The sequence below is a fragment of the Eretmochelys imbricata genome, chromosome 7 (genome assembly GCF_965152235.1).
Source record: "Eretmochelys imbricata isolate rEreImb1 chromosome 7, rEreImb1.hap1, whole genome shotgun sequence".
Taxonomy (NCBI): Eukaryota; Metazoa; Chordata; order Testudines; family Cheloniidae; genus Eretmochelys; species Eretmochelys imbricata.
Genome location: NC_135578.1, coordinates 41,915,723 through 41,943,436, shown reverse-complemented (window position 1 = coordinate 41,943,436; position 27,714 = coordinate 41,915,723). Strand labels below are relative to the sequence as shown.

Genomic DNA, 27,714 nt, shown 5'->3' with positions numbered 1-27,714 from the left:
AATGTTAAACAAAGTTCCATTGCTCCACTAAGTGTTGCTCTATCATAGGATGAAGGCCTAACACACACTTACTGCGGCAGATAGTATCAAATGTTGCAAAAGCAGCAATGCACACACGATGAATCCATTGGAGAAAGTAGGATTTTTCCCAAATCTACTGCCTCATCTTTGCACCCTCAAACAAGATGACATACTGCTGCTGCTTTTTTTTTTTTTTTTAAACGTTTGAAATTCACTGGTTTCACCTTGCCATGTCTGTGTTCGTAGATTTTGCCCGCTATGAAATTCAGAAACATAGATGACTATTAGTCATAGGTGCAGGGGCACAGTAGGTTTTAATACCCTTTTTTCAAGGCAAAAGTTGTCAACTATGTAAATGCAATACATATATTTTAAAATCAGAGTACTAAAGTCACTACCGTTATAAGAATGAGCAAATTCTTGAAGTCTGTCAAACACAAAATGCAGTCATTTAGACAAAACACTGAATAAAAATAGCACATGAAAAAAAACACACTTTAAAAAAAAAAAAAAGTCTTGCGTGGTAAAGTTACAATGATCTTGAGACTCCGTACATTCAACACCATAAAGACTTAATTACAGTTAATTGGAAAGTGTGACAGTTTGAAGTTTTCACTTCATTCACAGCATGTTTGTGCCAAGTTTAGTTCCATGTCACTTATAAGTTAAGTATTTTCACACTGCAAAAATACGTAATAAAACAAGATTTAAGTTTAATTCTCTTCTTAGTATCAAAAAGATTTGATATCAAAATACATTATGCTAAATTTAGCTGGCAATTAAGTAAAATAGTCAAAAAAACTTCAAAGTTTTATATTTGAGTCATGCTACACTTAAGTGACAGTAATTAATCTTTAGCACACCATTAATTTAAAAGTTTACCACACACAGGTTATATTTCACACATGTATATTGGTAACAAAGCTAAGTAACAAGAATTCAGATGAGGGTGGATTATTGCTGAATTACTAGCTGCAGTCCATTTCTTGATCATCTACTTCTGGCTCAGGAGGATACAACTCATCCAAAGCCAGCTCTGAAACAGAATATTATTTTACAAATGAATGTCAGAACTTAATTTTAAACATCAAATTCCTCAGTTAATGTATTTAAACATAAACATATTAATTTTGGTTAAGAACACAAATGAGCATTAGGTATTAAAGGAAACAATAATACTCCGCTCCAGAAGTCCCCTCCTCCCACTCCAGCCCCCCACCAAGAACACCTTTTAAAAGACTGCTATCCTGACAGAGTTCAGAATGATTGATCCAGTGAAGTATTCTGTTAACGTGTGTGTTTGTGTTCGATGAACTTTCACTTACAAAAACATTTTGAAACCCAACCTGAGGCAAGAACTGCTTCAAAAAGCCCCTTAAATTTAGCTGAGTGTTTCCAAATGTTAGCTACCTGTTGAAAATACTACCTATTTATAGTATGTACAGTATTTTAGGGTTAATTTTCATAGTTTACAAAATAAAACAGTTATACCTTCAAAAAGCCACTACCCTGGCAGCAGAGAAACAACATTGTGTTACATGGAAATGTAGAAAGAACTTCAACATTTCCACTATGTAAGCTCGTGAAAACGAACACTTCTCATTTGGTAAGAATGGATATTAAGGAGCAGGAATATGCAGACAACTGTTCAGCAATGGCAGAGGAGATGATATTGGCTTCAAGAAAGCCTGCATGCTCTGCGGTCCTAAGTGCAAGAAAGCAATCCTGAAGAGAAGAGAATGAAATTGATGAAGCAGGCACTGAGATTTCTAGATCCTAACATGGGAGGCAACTGATGTCAGCATCAGTTACAAGATGTACATTCAAAATTTAAGTAGAATTCATTATTTGGTGTCTGCTGAGGGACAGATTCATTAAGAACTACATCTATCTTTGAACACAGAGGTTTATGTAAGGCCAGTAAAACATGCTGGAGTCATAGGCAGCATTCTGCAAAAAGGCAAATAATTGGATCTTCTTACTAAACCCTACCCCAAATTCAAGCAGCAATAAAAACCATGAAAAGTTGCTCCTGAGAATGGTAAAATAGTAAGAATGGGTTTTGTGCATTTGATTTAAAAAAACAAACAAAAAAAACCAACCACCTTTAGTTTCAGCCAGGACCTTACCTTCAGAGGCCTTCAAATTTGGAGTTTTTTTGAGGATGGCTCTGACACCAGGCATGGCTTCATCATATTGATGGAGAACTTCCAGGCAATGTTCATGAAACAGTTTATCTTTTTGAGATAGACTATGTAAGAGTAAAACAGTGTCCCGTAAAAACTGAATAATTCGTTCTCTATACGCACTCAGGTTGCTCTCAGATCTTCTAACCTTCACCCATTGTCTATGCAACATTATAATAAGCGCCTTGACTACCTGCAGAAGAAAGAGTCATATAGGAGATTGTTTTCTAATAGGTAATTTTGTTTCTGTTATTTTGTTATGACTTTTACTGGAGTCAGTCATAGCAAGTGTCCAAGTTTCAGGGCACAGTCTAGCAGAGAAATTCAAGCTTCATATTAGAAGGCATCTTTTAAACACTCCTAAATCACAATGTATATTGTTACTATAACAATGTTAAGTGGAACGTGTCTTCTTTAGTACGTTTAATTAAACAGCTCTAGTTACATACCTCAAGGCTGCACTGGCAATCTGTACCAAGTAGTAAAATTGATGGACTGGAGCAGCACACACACTTAGTCAGGAATCTAACAGTCTAATATAAAAACATGCAGATTGCATTACACTGAGAACTAGGATTCTGGAGATTAAGCAAACACGATTATGCTGCAAATAAAGTGGAAATGGCATTTCATTTCTAGTTTCAAGGATTCCTGAGTTTTTTATAACTAACATTGTGTAGATGTTTTGTACAAATCTAACATAACAGTTTTCCAATGCTACTTTACATTTTGATCCTCCTTCTGACTAGCAAGCAAAATCTCTCCAATACTGGAGATAAAGGGTGCCAGTGTTTGTAGGTAGTGGTAAAATAGAATATATTCAATCTTCACAGCGCACAAAACCCAAACCCCAGCTTCCTTGAAAATTAATGTTAAAGTTACATTGACAGCAGCACAATCAAAAAATAAATAAGGTCATGCTGAAGTTTAAGAACAGACTCAAAGTTGACTGTTTTAGCTCAAATAAATGCCAAGAATTTACAATGCTAACAGAACAAAGGACAGTAGCCTACATAGCAAGCCATTACTGTATGTCAGTACAGAAGTGCTACAGCAACAAATCGGAGACCAGCTTTTCCATATTAGTACTTCTATTATTATGAACAAGTTTGTTTTTCACTTTTCTGTATGGAGAACTGTTTGTCTGGAACAGACTGGTTCTATTATATATAATCACATAATAAAACTTTCCTACTCATACTAATAGTCCACAAGAACATGGCTGAGAACAGCTGTAAAAATAGTTACAGCTTAATTAAAAATTTCAAATAGCTCTTCCTGAAAACAGAAGTTTCATTTCTTAATACCAGAGCAGATAATTTCAATGTCACAACCAAATCAGCTACAAGGCTGACTCTTGGGCAGTACGGGACACTTTCTCCGTTATCAGGAAACAACAAGCAAGCACATGTGAAAAGAAAGTCTTTGTTTACCTCTTGTTCCAGCTGAAGCCAAAGCATTTCAGATGCGGATTTATCTGGTCTTGAAGTAATATACATGTACAGTGCAAGAAGAAGACAGGTTTCTGAAATTATATTTAAACAAATTTAATTAATTCTTCTATTAAGTAGTTTGTTTGTTGATACAAATATCTTTTCTCCTGGTGAGGGAGGATAGCCCAGTGGTTTGGGTGCTCATGGGTACTTGTGGGCTGGGATTCATGAGACTTGGGTTCAATTCCTGTGCAACCCTGGACAAATCACTCACTCTCTCTGTGCCTCTGATCATCATCTGTAAAATGGGTTGGGGATAATACTTCCCTACCTCATGTGGGTGCTGCAAGGATAAAGATTGCGAGGCACTCTGACACTATGGTGAAGGGACCATAAATACCTAGATAAATTAAAATGTTGGAATAGGTCCTGGAACTTGGAGCTACGCAAAGGACACTGCTAGCAGTTCATTCTTCATTATGGAAGGTAAGGAGTTGGCCTCTCTCCATCCTTTTATACCCAAGCATAGAGCAAGGAAAATTAAGGCGCAGGCATGGGCCAAAAGGTTCCCATCTCTGGCACATGTACATCAAGCGTGGAATTCCTACAGGACAGAAAATCTCTAAGAATCACAGTTGCTGTAAAGATAAGTAAGTTCTTCAGGACTTCTTCATAGTTTGCCGAGGATGAGTTACATAGGCATTTATCTATCAGGACAGATAAAGGAGGGTACAGTGACTGGGATAAGAGTTTGACAGTTTTTTTTTTTTTTTTTAGTACACACCCCCCCATAATATAAAACTTCTCATGATGTGTTAACCATTTGCTATCTTAGCTTAACCTATACTTGAAAGATTTGTTTATATATAATAGGAACAGTTAAAATATAAATAAATTATTTGTATTACACAGTTTGCAAACAACATTTCTTTATAAAAATCAAATTTTGTTTTAAAATCGTATTCTGCCTTATTCTTTTTAATGTACAGAGAAACTGAAAAAAATATTAGAAGAACAAACAAAACTTCAGAGGAGGGGGAAGAGAAGACAAGGAAAGGAAGTAGGCAGAAAAGAGGTGGAGACGAGGGGGGCACACATTTAATAGGATCACTCAGATAATTCCAGGAAAGCATCCCATATCTGACAATTTTGGGGATGGAGGGGTATTTCCATCATAGTCAAGCTTATGATGTCTTTACGCCAATCTTCAACTGTTGGTTGCTTTTTGGATTTCCATTTTTGCAGCACTAGTCTTTTAAGAATTATTAATGCTCTGCTGAATCAAGTTTTTCATATTTATTCAGCTGCCAATTAATACCCATTAGGTTTAAAATTACATGTTTTGCTTGTAACAATTTTGACAGGAAAAACTTATCTCTAATTAAAATTCTGCCCAAACATATAAGTGTAGGAACATTGCCAGAGCATGTGAGTTAAATTAACACCTGATGAATCACAGTATCAACAATTGTCTAACTTAATATCACCCATTTTGAACAATCCGACAGGGATCCACTGCATCTTCCATGATTTTCTGATAGATTAATCTTAACTGGAGGTCTAAGAAGCAGTTCAGAGCATTGGTTAAGCCTGCTTCCATTGGTTAGCAGAGAATAACTGGCCTAGTTCCACCCTCCCCCACCACCCCTCCTTTTTTTTTTTTAAAAAAAAAAGGGAATTGTGTTTAATTTTTCTGGGGTAATATTTGAAAAAATGAAAGCAGTTTGGGTGGGCCTTGGGCAGTGCATGCACTGGGGTCAACCTGAAGAAAGATGGCGTGTTTAATCTGGATATATTGTCACTCTGTTTCTAGATTGAACCTTTCTTTTAATATTATAAAAGGCAGGAAGGTATCATTTTACCAATAAATTGGCTGTTGGTCAATCTCCCTTTTCTAAGATGTGGGGTTTTAAGAGCCAGCTTCATTTTGAGTCAAACCAAGGATGTTCATTATTTGTCTGTTGCCTTTTTAGCTAATCCATTACAAATTGCTCACCAAGCCAGCAGTTCCATTAATTCTAGTCCAAAGCTAAACTTAAGGGTGGATAAAAATCTACAATTAAAAAAACTGAAATTGACAATCTGCTAACACTTAAGCTTACTATAATTCTATTACAATAGTTTAAATGAAATATAAATATAATGTTAAGCAGTACATGTTTGCTGCTGAATTTAAAAAAAAAAAAGTTAAGCCACTAAACTGGTGAAAGTTACTGGCTAAGCACCTGGAATCAGAGTTTGTTGAAGTGCTAAATCAGCTTTTGACAGAAGTAGCCTCTTCTGCAGGTGCAGAGAGAATATTTTCTTCATTTCAGTTTATTAAACTAGTTCAGTGTAATGACTAGTTCATTCAAAGGTAAGAAATCAACTAGGAGTTGAAAAACAGGAAAGCTTGTTTTCCCTTTTCCAATCCATGAATACAAACTAGGTGTGTGAGGATGAGATCTACTAGTTCTAATATCTTGAAGGACATGGAGACCAGAAACAATCAGTTCAATTCACTAACTACAGATAATAATTCCTTTGTTTAATAAATGAGTTAGTTTTAAATGAAAAACATGCTTTGATAAACATTTTTCTTATGTATCCAGCACATTAACAATCACTTTAATAAAAGAAACTAAAATGTTGTTTGTGCATTTTGAATAGAATTTGAACTTCCATCCAAATAGAGCTTGATCAAAATTGGAAGTAAAGAAGTAGCCATCTTGTAAATAAGAAATATATCATTCACCAATTTTCTAACATAATAAAAGATGGAAAAATTAAGAATCTGAGTAGATTTAAGTTAAGCTACATAATTGCTTAAATAAATGTGTATAGGTATAGTGCAACCGCCTAGTTAGGAAAAAAGCACCTAATTTACCATACAGGCTACATTTAGTTGCAAATCAGTATGTTTTAATGGTTACCAATCAATGAGAATAAACTTTTCTTTGGGAAAAATATATATATCAATGCAAAACACAATTAAAAACAGTTTTAAACCAAGGTTTCCGGCTTGGTTTTAATCATGATTAAAATCAGTCATTTAAATAAATCCACTCGATGCAGCTACCTTTACTAAGCATTACATCAGAAATACTACTTCAGTACATTCTGCACTAGACCATATATGTCTGTTGTAGTTTTCAATAGTTAATTTACGTGGCTTTGGGGAACTGCTATTCAGAATCCCACCATCAGGTAGACTCTTAGAAAAAGACCTTCTACTTGACATTTGTGATGTGTCTAGAGTCCCAAAGCCCCAGAGACCAACAATGTCATTTAAGGTGAGGTACCAATTAGAGGGAAATTGATTTTTACTTCTCAGTAGCACTTTTCCATATTAAACTTTCAAAATCTTGAAAGCAGACCTGGAAAATAGCCAAGAGAATCCACATGGTTATTAAAATTTCAGATTGTTGAAAACTAGCACCAGCTAGCCAGTTCTCATATAATTCTGCATAGTTTGCTTTTCTGAGTTAAGAACTGGTGTAAGACTTATGTAAACACCCATAATTCACACCTATAAAAATATTTTCAACTAAGCTTCATAAATAGGATGTTTAAGAATGATGATAAAGATAAGTAATTTCTCTCCTACCTGAATGACAACAAAGTTGAGCAGCTAGCTTCTTGTGATGAATAAGCATGGCCAACAGCCGCACAGTCAGATGGACAGCAGACAAAGGGGTCTCAGGACACACACAGCGAAGCAGCATCTGGCTAGTTAGCAAATGCCAAAAACTTTTAAAAGAAAATCAGAGTTAGGAATTGGAAACACGATGACTTTAGGAAGCAAAGCATTTTACTCAGGATTTTAAACACTAATGTGGACATGAGACTGTAGCCCCCGTGGTGGGCAACCTGCAGTCCACGGGCCGCAGGTTGCCCACCACTGCTCTAACCAGTGTGACAAAGTTCCTGCTCTACCTTGGTGGGTCTTGCGCTTATTGGCAGATTTGCTCGCCTTGGAGCTTCACGGCAGCCCTCAGCTTGGCCGTTTTTCTGAACCCACAGTCCAGGTCGACTCCTCCTGTGTCTGACCAGGAGTTGGGAGGATCCCGGGCCCGCCCTCTACTCTGGGTTCCAGCCCAGGGCCCTGTGGAATGCAGCTGTCTAGAGTGCCTCCTGGAACAGCTGTGCAACAGCTACAACTCCCTGGGCTACTTCCCCATGGCCTTCTCCCAACACCTTCTTTATCCTCACCATAGGACCTTCCTCCTGGTGTCTGATAATGCTTGTGCACCTCAGTCCTCCAACAGTCCACGTTCTCACTCTCAGCTCCTAGTGCCTCTTGCTCCCAGCTCCTCACACGCACACCACAAACTCAAGTGAGCTCCTTTTTAAAACCCAGGTGCCCTGATTAACCTGCCTTAATTGATTCTAGCAGCTTCTTGATTGGCTGCAGGTGTTCTAATCAGCCTGTCTTAATTGTCTCCAGAAGGTTCCTGATTGTTCTGGAACCTTCCCTGTTACCTTATCCAGGGAAAAGGGACCTACTTAGCCTGGGGCTAATATATCTTCCTTCTATTACTCTCCTATAGCCATCTGGCCGGACACTGTCACACCAGATAAAACACAGGTCTGTTATGCAGCTATTCCTCAAGTTTAGGAGAAAAGCTATTTGTCAGAAGAAATAAAAACACTCCAAGTAAATAAACTCACTGAGGTACATTTTCAAAGGGGCCTCTAATCCACCCTCTAAAACTGAACCTGCAGTTATCCATACAATCACTTGCAGGTCCAAATTATTTTAGAGGTTTACTCATTTATTAAGTGAGATTTTGTTCATAAACCACATAGCAAGATGTCTGCGTTCTGTACATACTTACCAGTGACTCTGATCATATAACGGAACACGTTTAGGGGTATTATGACTATGACAAAGGCTTGAAAAATTCTCACTTGCCAGTGACAGATGGGATAATTTCCCACTGGGGCAACAGCAGCTGTGAAGTGTAAGCTTAGCAGAATCAGTTCAGTTTTACTGCTTGTGGGAACCTATCATGTTCATGAGTAACGGAGGCACTGGTGTATCCTCAGTTGCTATTAGAGGCAGCAGCAGAGAGGAATCTGTGATCCTCTCACGTACATAACACATTTTGCTGAAATCTGTGTGAATCACAGTTTTGCGGAGGAAAATAGGAACTGTTTGGGAATGTAAAACAAAAGGCATGGAATAATTTTCTAAAACATTCTCAAGCTGTCTTTTACCTTATTAGTAACTCAACTGTTGAATTCTCAGCTAGTTTCACCAAAACCTTTAGGCTTTGATTCATGATACTGTCTGTCTGGGAACCTGTTGCTGTAGAAGACAAAGCTAACAGCTGAAGCAGTTTTTTAAACAAAGAATGTTGGGATTGGTCATTATTAGCAGCATCTTGTAGTTCTCCAGTTTGGCCTTGTGGTCTGGAATTTTCTTTTTTATCATCAGATTGATTATTGCACACCATGTTCTTCTCCATCTCAGACACTTTTTTCACTTCAGAAGATAGTAATGTATAAACAACATCCCAGCTGTAATATACCAAGTAATAAAGAACACCTAGAGATGTAATTGTAGTCTCTTGCAGAGTAGATCTAAAATCCTCGGTACTTGATATTATACTTGAGTTAGTTCTAGAAGAACTAACTGATTGATTTTCAGGACTGTTTCTTGACTTTGAAGACAACTGCAGAGCTTGACAGTATGCACTGATATGGTATTCCACTAGAGGTAGAAGATGCACTGCACCTGGGATCTTAAAGCGTTTAAGAAGGAACAGTCCACTCTCACTTTCTGCCAGGTCTCCCTCGGATGATCCTTCATCCATAGCAATCAAGTTCAATGCCATTATTGCAAGTTTTTGAGCTTCTCTTAAAGCAGCAATAGAAGAAGGGGTTCCATCCTGAGAATAAGTTGTCCTGATGCTGGATATTCCTGTAGATCCTCTAGTAAAAAACAAAATGAAATAGTTCAAAACATGCAATGTACCAAAGGCAGCAAAATGACCATGCATACATATCCTTTGAACCTCTGGCTATTCATGTTCTGTATGTAATATGAAAAATGAATTGTATTAAGATGTCCAATTTCAAAATAAGACAGTTAAGTCACGGTTTTATGCACATGTGGCAGAAAGAATGCTCTACTAGAGCACCCTTCCCTACCATGCAAGCAGCATAACTTCACAGTTGACCTTACCTTTAGTCCTCCCAGTAGAGTTGCTGCTGGAAGGCCATTTTTCAATGTCTCAGTCAGCTACACAGTGAATAAATGCAAGTCTGTTTTATTTAAATTGCAAAACAGAAAATAGAATATATTCTGAAAGACCCCTTACTCCTACACTACTTTAGGCGTACATTTAAAAAAAAATCTGTTATTACTGTTTTATCATTTGCATCCTTAATCTGTTGACACTGACAATGGGACTTTGAGACATTTCCTCCCCACTGATTGTGTGAGGAATTAGCGTATACATTTTTAATTTTATATATAATTCTCTCTATTGTACATTTTTTTAAAAGTATGGTAAATGTTCATTGGATAAACTATTTAGCAGGATTGCCAATGAAGTTCAGTAAAATTAAATGGCTGCATTGATCATTTATTTCCATTGTCTTTGGCAGAGGAACAATTTACATTTAAACTCTATGCAGGTGTCTCCTGGTTTCAGGAGATATGGTAACATATGTAACCAACTAGTCATTTTCATTATTGCACACACACAGTTTTGCTAAAGTGTAAAATACACCTTAGAGAGTCATTTTTGTACTTTTAAATCTACAGTACTTCCTGTCCCAAGTTTGTCCTGATCAGATGATGATGCATACAAGTACTATGATACTGTCAATCCCTCTCTTCAGAATGATCAGGTGGTGGACAAAGGAATGGATGCTAACATACTATGAAACCTGAAATTCCATACAAGCATTTACATGGTTTCAGCTGTTAGAATACTTCAATTGTACAAAAACTGAAGAGCCTTAAAAAAAAACAAACTCTGCAGTAACGAGTGTAACATGGAAATAATTTCTTAAAAGGAAGAGGAGGAAGTTTGGACTATTATACAAGGAGTAAGAAAGCACTCTTGGAAAAGTCTTATTTATTGTGGAAGTGGTGAGCAGTCAGAAAAAGTATCTGGGATATGAGATAACATGGATTTTCCCCAGGTTTTTGGTCATAAGGAACAGCACAAATAGAGCATGGATACTAGGCTTGTGCATGAAGAACCCGAGTCTTCCCTCCAGGTACACATCATAGCATTAATATGATTGGAGTCATGTGGTTTTCATCCATCCGAGCTATAATCCTTAGCAACCTTTTATGAGCTATACGTGCTTAATGCCCTTATCTAATTTTACGTACATGCATTCACACACAAACCACCACCAGTTACCGTTTCAATAGAAGTAAATAAATGAGGGAAGCAACAGTTCATATGCTACAGGAGAGCTGAGTGAATAATTGAAGATAAGCATCACAATGCAATTGTTTAAGAGGCTCTCGCTGCCTGGAACAAATGAGACATTTACTGACGAGACTACGTTAGCTTTAGTTATAGGGAAAGTCACCAACTGATCAAAGGGTTTCAGTAAGAATCAAAGCCCAAATTGATTTAAAGGAATCCAGCACAATTTCTGCGAAGAAAGATCTTGTAATATGTAGAAGCCGTAAGTGAAGGGCTAAACGAACACAAACAATACATATTTTCCAAACAATCTAAGAGGCAGAATGATGTTATTGCAGGAAATCTGATGCAATGGAGAGAAAACCGGTCACAGGAAACATAGCAGGTAAGAATGAACAATGGAGAGGCTGGGGGGAGGCAACAACAATGGTGGCTCACAGAAATCAGTTGCACAGCCTTTACTTATGTAAATAGTTAGGGCTATGGTATTGAAGACAACGTGGCTTGGAACACAATATTTGGAAAGAGACAAAGCAGTAATACTTATAGAGCAAGTTATCCAAGATGAAGATACTTTAGAAGCTAATCTCAGTACAGGAGAAATTGATTTCTATACAATTAGAAGTCAGAGTGATGAAAAACCAAAAAAGGTGTAAAAAAAATTCAAGATATGCCCCCAAAATACAACTGGATCTAAAATTATCAGTCCTTTCATATCCAGAGATACAATACACATCAAAGAATTACTGTAGATCCTTTAAAGTTGGAAATGTATATGTCATTAAGTACTTATATGGCATCTAGTTATAGTATTAACATTTTAGAACTTATATAACTGCTTTGACAGTTGCAGTGCAAAGAAGACTCTTAGATAAATGTCCTCCATTACAAGCAATATTGATTAGAAGCATAATTTGACAAGACTTTTATGGTCACTCAATTTTATATGTACTGAGAGACCTCTGAATAATTACATCAAAGAAAACATTTGTAAGGTACAGAAACCCCCAAATATCACACAGCAAGATCGAGAGATTGTGAGCAAACAAGTTTGGCAAGACACTGTTAACAAGAGTAACACACAGAATTGTTTACCAGAATAATTAAGCATAGGATAAAATAATTTTGGTACATCAAGTGAAAAGTGATCTACAAAAAGCAGTTAGGCAAACAGAAATGAGCAAAACAATCTTGTAAGCCATGCTACAAGGCCTATGCACTTAGGTTTTTGTCCCACATTCATATTTAAATAAACTTCAAAGGTACTGTAAATGTACTCCCTGTAAAGAGATAAATTATTACCATTACCAGTCTTTAACAGTTAAAAACTTACGTGTTGAAAAAGTTAGGCTGCAAGACAGACCCAGGTAGCACTTCAGAGTTGCTGCTAAGAAGATGACAGAGTCCTAGTAATGACCCAGGGGCAATAGGCTGTTTCATCAGTGCATTTAGTAACACAGAACCTGCAAAGATATATAAATGCCTTAGGATGTTCTTTTCTGTTCATTGAAATGTGAAACTAAAAGGCTCTCACTGAAACAAGGAATCTAAACTCCAACAGACTACACAGTATTTGTGGTACACCTAACAAAAATGTGAATTTAAGATTTATATGGAATATTTTTTTCACCTTAATTATGGAAACAGATCTCCAAACATGAATTACATTTTTATGTCAATAGTCATCACCACAGAAACATATCCATAGATACCCTATCGCATCTCAATTTAGTAAAATGCCTTAGCCAAAGGCCTCGTAACACACCTACTCTATCTAGTTACTTATTTGGCCCCCAGGACAGTATCCAAGAGCCAAACTAGGTGTTAACAGATATAATGCCACCCTGACCTCAGAATAAAATAATGTACTGGTAGCTTCCTAGTGTTGAAGGCTTGGAGATGCTGCTATCCTCTTACTGTATGTACTTATATTAAAAAAACAAAACAAAACAAAAAGAACAAACACACCTATTCTTTCCTCTCTTCTATATCTACTTACTGTAAAAGCAATCATTACATCAATTGATTTGGAGTCAAAGAAAGAGGTGGCCAAATAATTACACCACAGAAATTCTTCAACCCGTATCTTTCCACTGATGCCGAAGTGAATATTTTTTTGAGGGAGGTTAGATCAATATAGGATAACAATATCTTCCTACAAGTTCTAGATTACGATCCCAGTCCTAACAACGAAAGCATTATTCCATCACCACCTTCCTGAACAATAATATTGTACTTCATACACTACATAATAATGTTGTTTAATAGAAGCATACCCAGTGTTCCTTAGACAGCTTCTGGCTCTGGTGCCATCTAATTTCTGAATTAAGAAGATAGAGTTACCTTGGGAGTTTTGTCTTTGAACAAAACTGTAAGTCACATTTCTCTCCATCACTTCTTGCGTCACAAGTTCAGTTTCAGGACACGGGGTCTTACTGTCTGAAACAAAAAGGTACCGTCATGCAAGTAGTAAAACCAGCTCCTTATACATTTGTAACTGTATTTAATCAACATGCATATTCAATCAGATAACAGTTGTGATATAGCTAGTAATTATCTGGAGAAAAAAGTGTAATTATGAATTACATTACTTTGCCTTAACTCAGTTATTTCAAACAAAGTCTCAAGAGTTAATCCTGATGTGGCAACCATAATTCATCCCTCTGCACTAGACAGTGAGAAAGTCAACAAAAAAAGTGTGCCTTTGCTCTACAGTTTAGTCATAGGCTAGTTCAACATTACCATTCCACAGTGATTTTTTTGAAAAAAAATTAGTTAGTAGACAGTCAACATTAGTTGTCAAGGAGTGAGGATATAAGTGAACTTAGATTTTCAGAGTGACCATGCAGTCCTCAACAATACTTAACACTTTTATAGTTCTTTCCACTTGTCAAAGTGCTTTACTATGTAATCAGAGATATCCCTGGAACTCCTTGCCCAAAGTTACAATTAAGACCAAAACCTTAGCCAGATTCAAAAAAAGATATTAGCCATTTATATGGATAACAAGAATATTGAGTGTTGTAACAGTAATTGCTAAAGATCCAGTGTTTTGAAATGGATGTGTAAGTATTTATACTTCACAGCTATTGTGAGGTTTCTTGTACTTTTCTTCTAAAGCAGCTGGTATTGCCCATTGTTTGGGACAGGATACTGGACTAGATGGACAACTGCTCTGATTCAGCATAGATGCTCCCATAAAGGTTAGCTGATCGTTTGGCCATTTGCAGATCTGAGCAGATTTCTTAGCTTTATAATTTCCTAGCATTAATCTGTGACTCTGCCACGTGTGCATTACTTCACTTTACACCACTGTATTTAGTTCTTTGTTTTCTCAGCATCAAATTGTCTTTTAAAGTATTCTTTACTTATCTACATCATTTTTTAAATATTTATTTTTAAGAGATAGATGAACTATTACATCCTTTTGACATATTACCAACCTTCTAGAAGACATGAAATTTTAATCACTGTTTGGGTGTATGGACCTGATCCTGCACCCCTTACTCTCACAAAGAATCTAATGAGTAATTCCATTTACTTCATTGAGAGAATCTTGCAGAGTCAGATTTCTCAAAGTAGGGTTCTCCAATAGTCATGTACTCTTCCAGTGTCCAGCAACTGAAACAATTTTATTAATGGTATTTAATCCCCAAATCCATGCAAAAGTAATAATTGTGTAAACAGTCTTCCAAATCCTTCATTGAGAGTAAACACACAAAATACATACATCCCTTCCTTTTTGAAGGGAAAGAAATATTAGGCTATTAAACAACAAGAGGTACTAATCCAAAAATCCAGAAAGAGATGTTAAATAAGGTAATTATTCAAGAGGAAAGAACTAAGTATCTGGGAATGAGAACATGGATTTTCCCCAGGTTTTTGGTCATAGGAAACAGCACAAATAGAGCATGGATGCTAGGCTTGTGCATGAAGAACCCTAGTCTTCCCTAAAAAACTAAGACAGAGCAGAAAGCATCGTCACTTTTATGCAACGTGCACATTTAAATCCATGCCTTTCAATATAAAACTCCCACTAGTGCTAACAGAAGTTTCATAGTTGACTGAGGGTATGTCCATTTATTTATTTATTGCATCTAGTCTAGACGTGATAAATCGACCGCCGAGCACTCTCCCATTGACTCCAGTACTCCACCAGGGCGAGAGGCGCAGGCAGAGTTGACGGGAGAGCGACAGCAGTTGACTTACCACAGTGAAGACGGCGCGGTAAGTACACTGACTTCAGCTACATTATTGACGTTGCTGAAGTTGTGTAACTTAGATCTATCCCCCCCTCCCAGTGTAGACCATGCCTGAGAGCAATATTCATGGTCCTGAGACTGTACATGAGGGCTAGAGCAAATTTCAGCCAGAGGGAGTTAATACAGATAGCTGCAAAGGAGAAGAAAAGAGAATTTTTGAGTGGAAAGCCAGAGTATTTTATTGTGGTAAGTGAAGGAAGGCCCTACAAACTGTTCATACATACAAGACAAGACAAATACAAGCAACAGTGAAACCCAAAGCTTTACATCTAACTACTTTTTGGATGCTATAAAAACAGTGCCTTACCCTCCTTGTTCAAAGAAGTCTCAGCAGGCAAATTTGCTGCAGAACAGGATACTTTAAGGGACATGTCAGCGCTGAAAGTCTCTTTTGTAGGAAAAGATTTTTTTCCAGTCTGAAGAGAACATCCTTCCAATTTTACAATTCTGGAGGGACTCTTCTTAGGGCTAAAAGATTAAATCAAATGCTTGGATAAAGGACTACTTGGGGTAATTTCTGAATGTTACTAATAAGAAGTATCACACCTTTTTTTAAAATACACATCAGTTTCCATGAATTCTGATGTGTCATAGGTATTGCATTATGTACTAATTTATTCAAAGACAAAATTGCACATTTTGAAGTGTTTGCTAACACTCTGTGAAATCATAAAATAAGTTATTTCACAAAATACACGAACATACTATGTTTCCACCTGTACTTACAGTACTGTTAGTGTATGTTATTTACACTTGAATTACTTAACTAGCTAGAGCATGATCCAGCTCAAAATACATATAGCTTTTTGGGCAATGCAAGATGTGGATTCTGGCTGAAAAAGTCAAACTTATTTTGTTGGGGGAAGAGGTCAGCTTACTGCAGGTCAACAGAAAAAAAAAATCTGTTAAGACAGTGGAAGAGTTCACAGGAGAGCATCTCGTCTTCTGTGCTCTACAACTTCCTATTATGAATCCACTGTCTCTCCAGTTATGGCTCTACAGGCACGTAGTATATTACAAGATTAAAGTTAGAGTAATCCCCCCCCCCCCCCCCCAGCAGCTCCAAGAGGGTCCTGGTCCAGCTCTCAATTTAAAAACAAACAAGGCACAGGGAACTTTAAAATCTCATCATACAAGTGTCTGGGACTGGTGGGGGCCAGAGCAAAAAAGAGAGAGACATCCTCCCAGGCTAATGGAGGACAAAGGTACCATGTTAGGTGAACTTCTGCAACACAGAATCATAGGACTTGAAGGGACCTTGAGAGGTCATCTAGTCTAGTCCCCTGAACTCATAGCAGGACTAAGTATTATCTAGACTATCCCTGACAGGTCTTTGTCTAACCTGCTCTTAAAAATCTCCAGTGGTGGAAATTCCACAACCTCCCTAGGCAATTTATTCCAGTGCTTAACCACCCTGACAGTTAGGAAGTTTTTCCTAATGTCCAACCTAAACCTCCCTTGCTGCAATTTAAGCCTATTGCTTCTTGTCCTATCCTCAGAGGTTAAGAAGAACAATTTTTCTCCCTCCTCCTTGTAACAACCTTTTATGTACTTGAAAACTGTTATGTCCCCTCTCAGTCTTCTCTTTTCCAGACTAAACAAACCCAATTTTTTCAATCTTTCCTCATAGGTCATGTTTTCTAGACCTTTAAATGATTACAGACAACAGTGCATGCACTATGGTAAGAGTTTGAACTCAAAACATTTCATAATAAAGAAATTTTCCATGCATTAAGTGAAAGTTCTCTTTGGCCTTACAAAAGACCCTGGAAAACTGAAGAGTTTTTAATCGGAGTAATAAATATTTTTAGAGCTGTATCAAAACATGCTTTGAATAAACCTGAAACACAAATGTCAATAAACCTAACGTTTTAAAATTCACAGTAAAGGACACATTTTAGCTAGAAGCAACTTTACAATGAAAAGATACTAAATCAGAGCTTTATACTTCAGACTTTAGCTTTGTTATTTTATACCCCGGGAAACTAATTTTCATACACTTTATTTGTTCATGTGATATTTGTGCTGCATTTGACAAAAGAATGCTAATGCACTGCAATTTTCAACACCTTTGCTCTTTGACACCAATCGAGTTATGCCAGCAGAGAAGTTGCTCTGCAATGTTTAATGAAACTCCATACATGAAATAATTCACATTTGAATTTTCTGTCTTTCAAAACTATTTGGTACCTGGCATTTGTAACTGACGGATTAACAGGCTTAGTTCTTTCACAGTTCTGAAGTTTTGCTCTCAATTCATTCATTTCAGCATCTTTAAACTGCAACTCTGACTGCAATGACTGTAACTGAAAGAGGAATACAAGTGAGTAATTTTGCATTAAACACTATATAAACTGGAAGAGTAACAAACACAGAATCATAGAAATGGAGGGCTGCAAGGAACCACAATAGGTCATCTAGTCCATTCCATCCCCTGCTTCCTTCCCCCCAGTGGTGTGGCAGAATTAAGTATACTTAAACCATCCTGACAGTGTTTGACTAACGTATTCTTTAAAAACTTCAATGATTGGGATGTTACAGCATGAGTTTGTTGACCTTTGATGCATGACTTAAGCTCAGATCAGGAATAATCATTTCTATCTTAGAAAGAGTTAAGATGTTTGCTAAATTAGTGCAAATGAAACTAATGCTATAATTCATACAGGAATAAGCAAAGAAACAAACATTTTAAAGTAGGCTTTGCAGTGAGTCTGATTTCTAGTATTTAGCCTGTGGCCTACTGGTAGTAATAATTAGCATAAGGCCACATTAGGCCTAATACAAGTTAGCATTAGTAAGTAACCTTGGTCAGAAGAGTTAACAATATATATATTTTGTGGTTAAATTGTCTAGACAGCAAAGGTTTTATTTAGCCAGGCCTCCTTAACGGGACTGCATACAGAACAATCTATCGGTGCAAATGCTTACAACAGTTGTCCCAAAAATAAATAGCAGGAATGGAAAATATAAACAAAAAGACAAGACTTAATCAAATATGGTCTTGGAAATAAGTGGATGTAAGGAATAGGTGGCTAAAAAGGAATCATACCCAGCTCTCAGAAGGACCTTGGCATAACAGGTTGGTGACCACCTTAATGCTAAATCTCATCTTAAGGGGAACCCATAGATCCGCAGATTCATGAGTATACGTGATGTGAATTCTGCTGTCATTCTTGTTTTTCTAGTTCTGTGATTTTGCTTATCTTGATCATGCTCTTAATAAAACTAAAGTCTCTGTGTGTGCGTCTCACCAATCATCTTCTTAGCCCTGGTCTACGCTGGGGCGGGGAGTCGATGTAAGGTACACAACTTCAGCTATGAGAATAGCGTAGCTGAAGTCGACATACCTAGATCGACTTACTGCAGCGTCTTCACGCCGGTGAGTCGACTGCCACCGCTCCCCCATCAACTCTGCTTGCACCTCTTGCAGTGCCGGAGTTCCGGAGTCGACGGGAGAGCATTCGGGAATCGATCGCTATCCGGCGGGTAGCGTAGACCTACCCTTAATCTCTAAGTAGTCACCAAGGAGCAAACCTATTGATGACAAGGGCATAAAGTTTCAACTGCTATTGAGAAGCTTTAAGATAACCTTCCCTTTCAAGTCAGTGTCAAAAGAAAAGGGCTTTGCCGTGAAGATACTTGTTTATGCTAATAATTCACCTTTTGCTCAGCTACCACCAACCTTCCCACGCTTACATATAGATTACCATACTACTACACCAAAACTACAGTTATTAACTCAATGCAACCTAAGCCAAAACACTCAGTTCATTTGTACGCTATCCCAGCTGAGAATCAGATACAACACAACACAACCAAACATTGGTACAATAAGGCAAACTCATCATGATGGTTACTGTAGTTAGTTGCTACTCAAGGGAGGACTGCACTAGAGGACCCGAGCAGTGGGGTAAGCAGCAGCAGCAACCTTTCACAGTGCTTTTGGGGGAAAACTGAAGAGACAGAAAGTTGGAGTTCGGCTGTAGAAACAGAGATACAATGCTTTTTAAGTTTTCAGTTATGGGGCTGTAATTCTAGTTTGAACATTCCAGGTCCTTCCAAAAGCCACTTGTGCAACACTCCTATAATTTGCTAGAAGAACATCACCACTGTCCCCTATGAGGAAGTTATCCCATAATTTGGTTGCCTATTTTTTCCTGTATGTAACTTTGCTGGATAAAAAAGTTAGAGGAAAGTTTGCTATAAATGCCCTTCTCTTGATTAGGTAATGATTGTGACTTAAGTAAAATAGACTCAAACAAACAATTGACAGGTTTCAGAGTCTCTAAGGTGCCACAAGTACTCCTTTTCTTTTTACAAACGATTGAGCTTTTCCACATAAGAAGTTAGACAGCTATCACAGAGGGAGAAAAAACAAAACAAAAAACAAACCACACACGCTACCTTTTTGGAGAACTCCTTTTCTTTTTCACTTAGTGTCTGATCTTTTTCCTTTTCCAATAGCATGTATGATCTTCTCTGTTCCTCCAAAGTGCATTCCATCTGCAGCATTGAGTCCCGCAAAATTTTAATTTCTCCATTTTTAATAAGGATTTCATCCTGTATTTCTTTCAGCTGCAAGCAGAGCATACCTTTAAGAAGTGTGGATTTACAACACTGATATTATGGATTCAATTCAGCCAAAAACAGAAATCACAATTTGGCCTAGAGTTGTTCTCCTGAAGAGTAACCTGATTTGTTTTTTAAGCAGACTGGCCTTCTGCAGATCCAGGCATCCTAACCATGGTGATTAAAGATACCTTAAACAGGACTTAATCCAAAGGTCACAAATTAAACCACCACCAAAAATTGCTGTAATAACCAGTACACCAGCCGATTAAGAAAAAAAGAGGCAATTAACCTTTTGCTTAACTTCTTCATGTTGTGTTTGCAGTACTTCAAATCCAAATGTGTCTTTAATTCCAATATCTTCAGTGCCATTTCCTGGTGAAAAGAGGGAATTCTGATACCAACTCCACTTTGAAGCATATAACAAGTTATTATTGATAACATTTCAACATCTCACTTTTTTATTATTACTCATCACATATTTTCTAGCTTGTAAGGATTATATATTTATTGGTAAATGTCAGTAAATGTCAATTTCACCATACACATGCAAACTAATGAAAAAATATTTCTGTCAATCAAAATTTACAGACCGGGAAAGTGTGAAAAATGTTATTTGGGAACTCAGTTTGATTTAAGCATATTTACTTTGTATAGTTTGAAATGTGATGTTGACAGTTTGTGTTTTTATAGTTATAAAGCTTTAACTTTTTGAATGTCAACATCTACTGTCATTAAATAATTGTCTGACCTCACACCCATAGTTTCCCACAACTGTGAAAATTTAAATTGATAAAAATTGAAAAAAATGCTTTAAAATAATCAATGTCATCCACTGAAAATTATAAAACAAATAAAAAAAGAATTCTGCCAAGCCTATGTTATTGTGGAAATAGAAGTATCAATAGACACACACACACACACATTCGTATTTTGGCACCAACTCAGGAAATTGATACTTCTATTTCCACAATAACTTTACTATAACCCATCCATTAGGATTTCTTTACTCAAAAAAGAAACAAAAAAAACCCAACAAAGCAAACAACTTGTAATGAGGGAGGATAAAATCAGGTTTTTAAAAATTTAAGATTTTTATTTTGTCATTTAAATTATAATAAGTGTTTCTTTTAAAAAATAAGCCTGTTTAAAATGAAATCTGAATTTAATACAAAATATGTTAAGGCCTAAACTTCTTATAATCTCAAAACATTTAAATAAAAACGTTAAATCCAGAAGCCTCTATCAAAAATTTAAGTTGAAGTGTGCTTTTTTCTACATAAAGAAAAAATTAGGGGAAAAACCATCAAGTTTTCAAGGTCAAGCTTTATAAATATGGCACAACAGGTTATGTAGTGTATTAAGGACTTGTTTGGTTTAGTAAGAATTAAATGTATATGCTGTTTTGTGTGTTTAATTAAATTCCATTTACCATCCTCATTCAGCTTGACAAATCATGAGCAAAAAGTTAATTATCTACTAAATAAACAATGTATCATTGATTTTCTGCCATACTAAAATGTACAATTAATAAAGAAGAATCTGAAAATATAAAGGTATATCACTGCTTAAAATAACGTATACTATAGTGTACTCTCCTAGGTAGCAAAAAGATGTATCAAATCTAGGGGAAAAGGCTCTACTTAGTTGTAAATCAACATCTTTGAATGGTTATAAACCAATAAGAATGCACCTTTCTATAGAAAATAACTAACGTACAAATGGAAAAGTTCATTAAAATCAATTATTTAAATTGAGGTTTTCCACTTGAAGATTTAAATCATCCACCCTATTTGCAGTACCTTAGACTACTGAAATAATTGGCCACAGGTTGATTCTCCACCACCAAGAACTTTTAAATCAAAATTGCATATTTTTCTAAAAGATATGCTGTAGAAATTATTTTGGGGAAGTTCTATGGTTTGTTTTATACAGGAGGTCAGACTAGATCAGGGATGGGCAAACTATGGCCCGCAGGCCAGATCCAGCCCACCAGCCATTTTAATCCAGCCCTTGAGCTCCCACGGGGGAGCGGGGTCTGGGGCTTGCCCCACTCCAGCACTCAAACCAGGGAGCAGGGTTGGGGGCCACTCCATGCAGCTCCAGAAAGCAGCAGCATGGCCCCACTCCAGCTCCTACATGTAGGGGCAGCCAGGGGGCTCCGCTCCTCACACTGCCCCTGCCCCAAGCACCACCCCCACAGCTCATTGGCCAGGAACTGTGGCCAATGGGAGCTGCAGAGGCGGTGCCTGCAGACAGGGCAGCAAGCAGCAGAGCCACCTGCCCATGCCTGTGCATAGGAGCCGGAGAGGGGCTATGCCACTGCTTCTGGGAACCACTTGAGGTAAGCACCGCCCGAAACCTGCATCCCTGAGTGCGCCCCTCCGACCGCAACCCCTGCCCCAGCCTTGATCCACCTCCCACCCTCTGAACCCCTTGGTCCCAGCTCAAAGCACCCTCCAGAACCCCAAAGCCCTCATCCACAGCCCCACCCCAGAGCCTGCACCCCCAGCCAGCGCCCTCACCCCCCCCATGCCTCTGTTCCAGCCCAGATCCCCTTCCCACCCTCCAAACTCCTCGGTCCCAGCCCAGAGCACCCTCCTACCCCTCATCCTCAGCCCTACCCCGGAGCCTGCACCCCCAGCTGGAGCCCTCACCCTCCCTGCACCCCACCCTTGCCCCAGCCTGGAGCCCCCTCCTGCACTCTGACCTCCTAATTTCTTGTCCTCATCCCCAGCCAGAGCCCTCACCCCAACCCCCATTTCATGAACATTCATGGCCCGCCATACTATTTCTATACTCAGATGTGGCCCTTGGGCCAAAAGGTTTGCCCACCCCTAGACTAGATGATCACAACGGTCCCTTCTATGAAATTAGAAGAATTTAAACATCTAGTTTACTTTTTGATATTTATCTTGATTGTTTACTTTTTGAATTCTTCCTCCATGAAAGCTGACTTAAAAAACAAACAAAAAAAACTTGGATTCTATTTTTCTTTTAGGTTCCTATCCACTTTGACTTGTTTGGATTATAAACACTACTGGATTTAACGTATGCAATCACTTCTATTGGTCTTAAGTTTGTAGAAGATTCTTTTCTCCTACTCCATTCTCACACAAGCCACTTAGATTTTAAGCCAAATTCAATAGAAAGTGTCCTTTAAGCGTACACATTGTTATCACAGATAAGCAATGAGCTCAGAACACCAGGTATTCTCCAGTGCCCACCCATCAAATATTAAACTGGCATAAAACTGGGCTCTGAATTTGTGGCTAGCTCCATGCACCAGCCCAGAGTTTTGCCTACAAAACAGAAGCTTCAGGGTTAAGGATCTATTTAGCTTTTATAAATTCAGACACTAACCAGTTAAGGCTAAATTCCTAACAATTAAATTTTTTTCTTTTCCATTACAGCTTACTAGGAGTCAACTGGCAGGCACTCATACCTGAGATATTTTTCTTCTGTTTGTAAGGTACTATGTAAACTATGCATGTATCACCGATGAAACACAGCCACATTCAGCATGCTGTACAGCTTTCTGGGGGGGGGAAATGGGAAGAGAGGGAGCATTTTGTCCAGGGCACGGGTAAACTTCTACTCTCACAAATGCTCCGGGACCTTCCACATACTGGCCAAAGAGTCAGGAACATGGATATTCCTGTCTTATCTGAGAGACTCCATATTCAATCAAGTCACACAAAATTCAATTTACGTACTCTGAAAGGTGTAGAGCTGATTTAAACCCTATTTAAACCCTGCTGGATTTAAAAGTGATGTTCCAGGGAAGTGAGGTATTTCATAACCAGTGCTTAGACCACTAGTAGATTCTCATTAATATTACAAATGTTATAAACAGTAGTGCAGATAACAATTGAGGTTTGTTTTGGCCAGAAAAAGTTATTGATCAGCATTTACAATGAGTAGAAGATCCCACCCATTCAGAGGATTTAAGTTTGTTGCATGATATTTATGAACAGGTCATCTTCCCTTCTCTCCCAAAAGGGAATTTAAAAATCACTTGTGCATATGACAGATATTACACAATCACGTGTAGCCTAGTGGTTAGAACTGAAGTCTGGGAAGCCAGGTATTCTAATTCCATTTCTGCCTCACATTTGCTGCTTGTCCATCAGCAAGCTACTTCCCCTTACAGTAGCATCTGGTTCAGAGCCATTGTGACACTGAGTTAAAGCTTGCTAAATTGGCTTACTTTCCTTAGAATAAGGCGTTGCACACACACAAAAAACAGTGCTATCATATCAAAGTGTGATCTTTCCAAATGATTACACCTACAAATATTTGGAGCACAGCTTCTGAGTACTTCTTACTTAATGCTATTTTATCACATGTAGTCATACTATTTGCCAAGCTCTATAACTAGTTCTTTAAGGCATATAATTAGATGTACATACCAACTCTTGACAGTTAAGTTATCCAGAAATTAAGATTCCCCTGATGATTAGAACATTTTCCCCCACTAATTCTGGTAACTCAAGATAGCTTCAAGAACATAAATGAACATTTCAGCAACAGTGAAATTTACTTTGGGGCTGAGATTAAAGAATCTATTCAAAAGATAATTAATTACTTTAGACATTTTTCTAGGAAGAACAAGTTCAGCATGTCAATCCCCAGATCTGGAAAATAAGGAGACATCAAGGCATTCACATCCCCAATTATAGTCCCATATTCCAAGACTACACATACCGAACTGGTCTTTCATATCTTTTTCTGCACTAGAGGCAACACTCCATTGTTCAATATTCAAAGACTTTTGATTGGTGTTGTTTGGGGTTAAGGATGGTCTAGCATTCTGCTCAGGTTTCTGGATGTGTGTTGTTCTAGAATGAGTATTTGAGTCTAGAACTTGTGATAAAGCCTGTGAGGCAATTATATCTATTTCTTCCAAGTCATCAGCTGTGAAGTCATCATTGTCTTCAAAAGGATCTTCTGTTTGTTTGGACTTTGACTCAAAGCTTTTGTAACGCTTGTTTGGAGGAAAGCCATCTCCGTGGTTCCCGATACATCCTCGACTAGTGGATTCTCGATAAACAGAAGACGAAGCCATAATCTGTGCCTGATCCACACCATATAATATGGAGCTATTTCTCTTCTTATTCCCAAATAATGAGTTCACCGACATTCTGTATAAATATTTACCCTATGAAACAAAACAAAAACATTACATTTTAATGCTCTAAGGACCATTTTCCCAATTAAATTTATTCCACAATATACAAACAAATAACTGAACATATGAAGAAACAAGTGTGCTACCACACAGTGATCTGGGTTCAAGAGTCTCCAGCACAGTCCCTCACTAACTGACTGGAAAAGATGAAGCGATGTTGCAAACTCCAGAGCTTCCCATCCATTTAGAAAGCGATTTTGAATCATTTAAGGTAGAGCAACATAGAAACATATGTTTTTCATGCCATCAGAAATGAACAAAAGAAACAACTGTAGTTTTGTTTACATCCATAAGAATAATGTCATTCTACAGAATATTACTTAACGCCATGGAAATTTAACCAAGAAGAAACCATCCATGAATCGAAAGGGCCAAACACCCTTTGAAAAACAGCTCTGGAGGAGGCTCCAGAAAAAGGAGGAGACATGCCCCTGTTCTTTCTTCCTACAGAAGGCTGCATGCCCTTGAAATTCTGCTCTTCATGTTTTCCAAAAGCAAGACACAACATGGTCTTTATTTTTAGAGTCTCTGTATAAGCTAAACAAGAACATAAAACTGTCACAGTAAGCTTAAAAACAGCAACATATTTTTTGAAGGGGCATTAGATTCTAAAGCAATCTCGTGTCAAATTTGACTAGCTGATTCATAGGATCAGCTAACATTTTGAACAAAAGAATGCCTGATAACATCATTACAGTTTTATTTTAATTCCCCCAATTAGAAAAGCAGCTTTCTGACATATGCATAGTAAAATACTATCTGAAGATTACTCTGATTTTAAAGTTTAGAACACACTAAAGATATTTAGTTTCTTGATAGTTGTCCCCTTGGCATCAAAGTACCCATATATGACATACATCAAGTGGTACAGACTTCTGCCAGTCCTGCCACGATCTGTTTTAGAAAGCAACATTTAACTCTAAGGCCTGATCTACAGTAGGAAATTAGGTCACTATAACTACATCGCACAGAGGTGTGAAAAATCCAGAAACCTGAGTGACACGGTTAAACCAACCTAACCCATGGCGTAGACAGCACTAGGTCAAGGGATTAAGTCTCCTGTCAACCTTGTTACTACCTCTCAAGGAGGCAGAGAACGTATGTCAACAGGAAAAGCCCTCCAGTTGATGCAAATAGTGTCTTCACTGAAACACTACAGCGGTGCAACATTTTAACTGTAGACAAGCCATAATCATCAGATGTTCTTTAAAAGGTTTCTAAAAGCTAGGGGCCTAAGTCATTCTCCAGTGTCTCATTAAATAAAGTAGTACAAAATTAGTCTGAGTATCAAAAAATATTTCTATAAAACTATGAAATTGGTTCTCCCAAAGGAAATGTTAGAAACCACATTCTGCTTGAGACATTCAAAAGTACCACTCCTCCCCCCAAAAACCACAAGCCCATCACTATAGACAGGAGTATTTTTAAGTAGATAACCTAAAAGGTCTTTAACATCTCTGATTTCTACTATTTGAAAATAAAGTACTACTCATATAAGAAAGACATCAGTTTTGCTTTGATATTTTCTGGATTGCTTTTACATTAACACAAACCACATCATATCAAGATTATGTTAAATTCTCTAATGCAGGGCAGTGAAGGTGCATCACTCGATTCAGTTACATTACACAGAAAAGTTAACTGGGCTGATAAAAGTAATTCAGGAAAAAAATAAGAAGACACCTGCCGCCATAAGCAATATATTTCTAACCACAATCACTGGTTTTGAACGAACTCTGGTTGATGCATTATCTCCAGCCGGAGTTCGCTCTGGCGCCATAGGAGACAAGCCAAACAGAAACACTCCTGCAGGTCTGACGGATGCCAAAACAAGCCAACTGGGGAAGCAAAAGCCAGGTTGGGCCCTGGACTCTGTTTGTCCATTTTTAAGGATCAGATCCTCTATGACCACTCCGAGCGCTTGTCCTACAGCTCTTCCTTGGACACGCTGGCGGGATGGGGACCCTCCTGAACACCGAGCAGAGCTGACCGTAGCTTGCACGGTCTCCCGATGTACCTGTGCGCACAGCCCCGCCCCTCGCACCCCCGGGCCAGGCGGTTTGTGGCTCCCACCCCCGGACAGTCTCGGGAGCAAGAGCTCCGAGCACACTCCCCCCGCAGCGCGGGGCTAGCGCTGTCCGATCCCCGCTGCCCGCACCGCCTCCTCAAGGCAGCCCCTGCCCAGGAAAACACCCTGCCCCGCGGGGCGACAGGCAGACCCGTTACCGCGAGGGCTTCCGCTTGATCGCCGCTCACACAGGGGCCAGGAACGAGGCTCCGCCTCACCGCTGCGGTCCCGGCATCGCGGCCTTCCTAATGGAGTGCGCTCCCCCGCCCCCACCTGCCTTTCCACGCTCTCTGGCCCCGCCAGTCAGCGCAGCCAATCGGCGGCGAGCAGTTATTCCCACTACCCAATCAGAGCACCGCCGGCCAGTATCACTCACTCCGGCAGCCTCGGAGGATCTGCTAGAGAGGGGCGTGGAGCTGCCGGATGCAAGAGTCTCAGCGATTGGCCAGCTCTGTAAATTTGTCAGTGGTTGGTCACGCACTCGCCTGAGGGATAAGGCCTCGAACAGCAGGCCCCGTTTTGTGCCTCAGCACCTCGTTGTTTCCAGGCTCTAGGCCGACCCCTGAAACGACCCGGTACCAGCTGCGGTATCTGGAGCCTGCTTCGTT

General features: G+C 38.5%; 1 protein-coding gene across 5 annotated transcripts; it reads right to left on the bottom strand.

The window, feature by feature from the left end:
• Positions 1-316: 316 nt before the first annotated feature.
• On the bottom strand, positions 317-27,391 carry ATRIP (ATR interacting protein). 5 transcript variants are annotated; one of them, XM_077822246.1, is made up of 14 exons: positions 27,265-27,391; positions 24,555-25,008; positions 20,140-20,222; positions 19,683-19,853; positions 17,469-17,584; positions 15,586-15,746; positions 13,360-13,455; positions 12,350-12,479; positions 8,840-9,556; positions 7,227-7,369; positions 3,641-3,732; positions 2,657-2,740; positions 2,151-2,400; positions 317-1,057 (listed from the first exon to the last, which is right to left on the bottom strand). In XM_077822246.1, exons 2-14 carry the CDS (start codon positions 24,988-24,990, stop codon positions 990-992), a joined length of 2,547 nt encoding a protein of 848 aa, XP_077678372.1. In that variant the 5' UTR covers positions 24,991-25,008; positions 27,265-27,391; the 3' UTR covers positions 317-989. The 5 variants fall into 5 exon arrangements, with proteins under 5 accessions (XP_077678372.1, XP_077678370.1, XP_077678373.1 ...); XM_077822244.1 differs by lacking the exon at positions 27,265-27,391 and adding an exon at positions 26,774-27,245; XM_077822247.1 differs by lacking the exon at positions 27,265-27,391 and adding an exon at positions 26,720-26,730.
• Positions 27,392-27,714: the final 323 nt, after the last annotated feature.